This window comes from Apteryx rowi, unplaced genomic scaffold (genome assembly GCF_003343035.1).
Source record: "Apteryx rowi isolate R43461 unplaced genomic scaffold, aptRow1 scaffold_16, whole genome shotgun sequence".
Taxonomy (NCBI): domain Eukaryota; kingdom Metazoa; phylum Chordata; class Aves; order Apterygiformes; family Apterygidae; genus Apteryx; species Apteryx rowi.
In genome coordinates, this window is record NW_020447863.1 from 760,288 (window position 1) to 765,723 (window position 5,436).

The window sequence follows — 5,436 nt, forward strand, 5'->3', positions numbered from 1 at the left end:
GTGTGCGAGCCCGGCGCCGCGCTCGGGCTGATGACCTGCGGCGGCAGGAAATCAACTCCCTTTTAGAGGAGGGTCCGCGGAGCCGAACGCCTGCCAAGACCGGGGAGGAAATGCCGCTTCGCGGAGGCCTGGAGCCTTGCCGGGAGGTCAGGGAGGGCCGGCCGGCGGGGAGCCGCGCCGCCGCCGCCGCAGGGCCGAGGGCTGCCCACCGCGCACCGATTCGGGGCCGCGTTGCCGGCTGGGACCCCCTTCCCCCGGCCGGGCGACTTGGGGCGAGCCGCGGCCCAGCGCCGTGCCTCAGTTTCCCCATCCACCTAGGTGCTGGCGTGGGCACAGCTGGGAAGACCCCAGGGCCCCGCTGCCCGGCAGGACGCTCGCCCCGGAATGGGCCCGGCGGCATGGCCTGCTGCCGCCCGGGAAGGCGCCCGCCGAGCCGGGGAGGGGGTCCGAGCAGGTGGCTGGGAGCACGGCGGGCACTTGGGCGGCACGGGGGCCGTTTCCACCCTGCTCCCCGTGCAGTACGGAGGCAGCCGGGCAGCCGGGCTTGAGCCCCCTGGAGCTGCTCCCCGACGTGAGACCCTTTGCAAGGAAACCTGCCCAGGGGCCGGGGAGGGATCGGGCGCCGGGAGGGTGACACTGGCAGCGGGGCCGGAGGGAGCCCGGGCAGCAAGAGCGGCAGGGAGCAAGACGGCGAGGCCTGTGCCGGCCAGCCGGGATGTCCCCTGGGACACGTCCCCCAGGCTGGAGCGAGCAGGCAGATGGCTCCCGTGACGGAGCACTGCCATCTCCTGGGGACGGCGGGGACGGGTGCGGTGGGACGGGGCCGGCGACCAGCACCCCGCATCCCCTTGCCCTCCTGCGCCCCATTCCCCATGGCGCTGTGGCGGGGGGCCCAGCGGAGGCCCCTGGTGATGGAGTGTGGGGTTATGGGCTCGGGGTGACGGGCCCCGGGGAGAGCTCGGGGGTGAATGCGCCCAAATGCCGCCGGGGCCGGGGCTGCGTCGGGGAGCAGGGCAGGGTGTCCCGGCCCCACTCCCCCGGCCCCACTCTCCAAGTGGGGAAGCTGAGGCACGCTCACACCTTGCCCAAGGCCACGAAAACGGGATGGAGGCACAAGGGAGAGGGCTCGTGCCCCACGGCACAGCCTGCCGAGAGCCCCCGGCGGCTCCCCAAACCCCCTGCCCCCCTGCACGGGGTGGCCCTGTGGCCGTCCCTGTTTGCAACCAGGCTCCTTCGCCCCCGGGCACCCGGCAGGGTTAGTTTTTTCCTTTGGGATTTTTTTTTCCCCCGGGTGGCTTCCTTCCTCGACACCATCTCAGCAGCTTCGGCTGCTTCCAAACAGCCTCCTCTCTCCCGATCTTCGCTTTGCTCTTCGCCTGATTTACGGCAGCCCGAACGCGAGCGGTGCCGGGGGAGCAGGGGCAGGCCGAGGTCACGGCTCTGCCGCCTCCTGCCCTCGCCATAACCTGGCAGGCAGCAGCCCCGCGCCGCGTCCGGGAAAGCCACCCGCCCGGAGAGCATCCGGGCAAACCCCCCGGCCCCAGAGCCCCCCTGCAGCCGCGGTGCCGCTGTTGCACCCCAGGGAGGCCGGGCAGCCTGCAACCGAAACGCCCCCGTCTCCCACGTCGGCGCCCCCTGAATTCTCCCCATGGGTCCGTGCACCCGAAGCGGAGCCTGGTTCCCCCAAACGGCTCCCGACAGCAAGATGCAAGGGAGCATCGAGGCGGAGGTGCGGGCAGAAGCTGGGGGTGTGAAAGTGGTGGAAATCCCCGTCCTGGGGAGCGGCAGGGCTGGAGGGAGGGGGGTGCACGCCAGGGCCCCTGGGACCCCCGGCGTTGGCCTGAACCCGGCTCCCTTGGCCTCGGGAGGGGGGGGAGCCAGGGCTGTCGGCTGACGGGATGCACATGGGGATGTGGGTTGGGATTTCAGCGAGTGGTACGGGGGCTCGGCTAGGGGCTTCAGCTGCGAGGAGGCAGCCGCGGGCCCCCCGCAGCCCCGGGGCTCGGCCGAGGCAGCCGGCAGCCGGGATGCTCCCCTCCCTTCCTCCGAGCGCAGCATCCCGCTCCCCCCGGCCGCGATGCCACCGGGCGGGATAAACAGCCCGTTTCCTGCCCTTAATCAGCCTCAGAAAGGGGTGTGTGGAGGGAAGGGGGGGGGATAAAAAAATTTCTGGAAAGAAAAACTCATTTCCTGCAGCAGAAGAAAAAAGATAAAGTCTGGGCTCATTAAAGTGAACTTTACTGGGGAGAGACGGGAAAGAGCCAAACACAATGTCCTTGAAATTTCCTCCGCGCGGCTCTGTCCACGAAAACAGGATAAAGCCACTTCCGCTGTCTCTGCCGCCGAGCCGGAGTGCGTGCGCGTGTGGGGCCGCGGGCCGGGGCGGCGCGGGGAGCCCGGCCGCGGGGCCCCACTACAGGGCGTCCAGGTGGGAGCAGACCTGCTGGAAAACCTCGTCCACGGTGCCCTCGGCGTTGAGCTGCGCGGGGGGGACAGCGGGGTCAGGCTCGGGGACGCCGCGGTGCCCGGCCCCGGCGAGCCGCCTGCCGACGGGGCATCTCTTTCGGGGACCAAGTTCGGCTTACGGACAGCTAGGGCGCAGCTAAGGCAACGGGGCGGTGCGGACATCTCCCAAAGGATGTCTCGGCGCCGGGAGCCATAGGGGTGCTGATGGCCCCAGCTGGGGGGCCAAGCATGTGGTGAGGGACCTCCAAAGGAGGCGGGGAGCCCACGCCGTGGTGGGGAACCCAGCCATGGGGTGACGGGCGCCGCGGCACCCCGGGCCCCGCTCACCTGGCGGACGATGCCCCTGCTCTTGTAGAAGGTGATGACGGGCTCCGTGGCCTTGTAGTACGTCTCCAGGCGCTTCTTGATGGTCTCCTCGTTGTCGTCCACCCGCCCGCTGGTCTCGCCCCGCTTCAGCAGCCGCTTGACCATGGTCTCCTTCCCCGCGTCCACGTAGAGCAGCAGCGTCGGGGGGGCGATCTGGGGGCAGGGGGGAGGCGGGTGTCACCGGGGGCTGGGACACTGCTGTGGGCATGGATGTCTCCCTCCGCACGGGTCCGTGGTGGTGTCCCCACAAGCAGGGCCACCCAGGTGCCTCTCCCCAGCCCCTCACCTTCTTCTCAAACTCCTCTCCCTGCTTCACCTCGCGGGGGTAGCCGTCGATCAGGAAGCCCTTGGACACATCTGCTTTGGCCAACATGGCATCCCGCAGCATGTCCAGCACCGTGTCCTGGGAGCCGGGGAGGGGGGGGACAAGACATCAGGAGGAGTGACGTGTCCCAATCACCCAGCACCCCTCAATCCCTGCTGCTAACCCAGGGCTCTGGGGCGACGGGGACCAAGGCATCCCCAGGCCAAGTGCTGACCATCACCAGCACCACCAGCGTCCCCACCACCGGTGTCTGCACCACCAGCGTTCCCACCACCAGCACCTGTGGGCCTGCCCCTCTGTTTTGGGGTGCCTTGGTGGGCCCCTCCGCCATGCAGGCTCACCAGGGGCACCAGCTCGCCTTTCTCCATGATGACCTTCAGCTTCTTGCCCCGCTCGGAGCCGGAGCTGACCTCGGCGCGCAGCAGGTCTCCGGTGGAGAGGTGGGTGTACCCATACTTCTGCACGATCTTCTCACACTGGGTCCCCTTCCCCGAGCCGGGGCCACCTGCAAGTCACACCAGGGCCATGTTCACTCCCCAGCCCAGGGTGAAAGAGCTGGGGGGGGAGGCTGGAAAAAGCAGCGCAGACCCGCAGGAAGCCTCCGGCACCCGGCGAGATGAGGTCCCTGAGCCCTGGCACCCAGGGCATCCCCACCCCATGGCGCCCCAGCTGCTGCCACCCCATGGCCGCCCCAGGAAGCCGGTCTGGGAGCACCGTGGCCGCCCTGGAGCCCATGGGGCTACAGAGGCCACCGGTGGTTTCTGCAGGTCCCAAATTTTCGAGCACCCCCTGCAAAGCAGGCTGCTCCCCTCGGTCCCGAAATCCCCGCAGCAGGAGGCTGGGGCTCCGCAGCCGGCCTGGCTCCCCGCACCGACCGGCCGCCGACTTACCCACCACGAAGATGATTTTGTGATGCTTGAGTTTTTCTGGGGAAAAAAGAAAATAGAAAAACCAGACTCAGTCAAGCAGACGCCAGGACCGACGGGGGGAGCGAGCTGCCAAACCGGCCGGTGGGTGTCCCCCCGGGATGGCGGGGCCGGCGCCAAGCCCCCGCGGAGAGAGCGGGGCGGGAAGCAGCCGCGCGCCCCCCTTGGCCCCGTCACCTCGGGCAGCCTGAGCAGCCGAGCCGCCCAGGCAGGAGCACACTGCCCCCATGGCACCCTGGCCTGTGTCACCGCCGGCCCTGCCGGCTTGGCTGTGCCAAGGTGGAATCCTGCCGCCGCCCCGGCGCCGCGGTGACGGTCGCCACTGGTGGCTTCGTGCCGAGGGGTGCTGCGGGGCCAGGGGCCAGCAGGACTTCCCGGGGCCATCCCGCCCGGCACAGTGGCACGCTGGGCGTGGAATGGCACAAGCTGGCACGCTGCCTCGACACCCTGATCGTCCCCAAAATTGGTCTGCGGGCCTAGGGGCGGACACACGGACGGGGCACGGGGAGCACTAACAGCCCTGTCCTTGCCGGAGCATCCCAGTGCTAGAGTGTCCCAGCACTGGAGCATCCCACCGCTTGAGCATCCCAGTGCTGGAGCATCCCAGTGCCAGAACGGCACTTTCCCACCTGGCAGGGTCCGTCTGGCCGCGGCGCGGGGGCAACTCCCGGCCGCAGCGAGGCCGAAGGAGGAGAGCTAAAAATAAGGCGGCGGCGCCTCGGCGCTGCTCTGCCCCTCTCCCGGTTTCAGCCTTCTGAAATTTCAGCTCCTCGGGCAGCCGGCAATCCCCGGGGCTGGGCGGGAGCCAAGGCACCGGCCGGGGGACGTGGGGCGCGGGGGGGGCCGGAGGGACCCGGGGGAGGGCCGGCGGCGCGGGCCCCGCTCACCTGCCGACATGGTGCCGCGGTCCGGGTGACGGAGAGCTGCGCGCTGCAAGGGAAGGGGAGCGGGGTGAGCGGCGCGGTGCGGCTCCCCGGGGGCACGTCGCTGGGACGACGGTGCTGCCTCCCCATGCGCGCCGGCGCGTGCCGGGCCCACGGGACGGGTGCAGCACGGTGCCGCCCGCACGCAGCTCTCGCCCGCCCCGGCTGCACCTGCTTGGCCTCGGCCCTGCGCCCACTCCGGGGCACCCTGCCTCGGCCCCGAAATGTAAAGGGAAGGCGCGATGCCGCCCGGCGTCCCCTGCTCGCGTCCGCCATGCTGCCGTGGACCCCGAACCCCGCGGCTCCTACCTGGCTCGGTGGCTCGGCCTGCGGCGAGGGCTCCCCGGGCCGGCTCTACCGGAGCGCCGTCCCTGCCGCGCTCGCACCCCTTCTGCTCGGCCGCGCTTTGGCCGCCGTGCCCGTGCCCACG

The 5,436-nt window shown here is 70.5% G+C and overlaps 1 protein-coding gene across 3 annotated transcripts in view; it reads right to left on the bottom strand.

Moving 5' to 3' along the window:
- Positions 1 to 2,217: 2,217 nt before the first annotated feature.
- The window catches only part of AK1 (adenylate kinase 1), a 6,929-nt gene continuing 3,710 nt past the window's right edge, over positions 2,218 to 5,436 (bottom strand). For all 3 annotated transcript variants that reach the window (XM_026059750.1, XM_026059751.1, XM_026059752.1), the window contains 6 exons: positions 4,971 to 5,013; positions 4,048 to 4,083; positions 3,499 to 3,662; positions 3,119 to 3,235; positions 2,794 to 2,985; positions 2,218 to 2,479 (listed from right to left, as the gene is read on the bottom strand). In XM_026059750.1, coding sequence (XP_025915535.1) covers positions 2,414 to 2,479; positions 2,794 to 2,985; positions 3,119 to 3,235; positions 3,499 to 3,662; positions 4,048 to 4,083; positions 4,971 to 5,013 — 618 coding nt within the window. In that variant the 3' untranslated portion in view covers positions 2,218 to 2,413. The remainder of the gene's footprint in view (positions 2,480 to 2,793; positions 2,986 to 3,118; positions 3,236 to 3,498; positions 3,663 to 4,047; positions 4,084 to 4,970; positions 5,014 to 5,436) is intronic.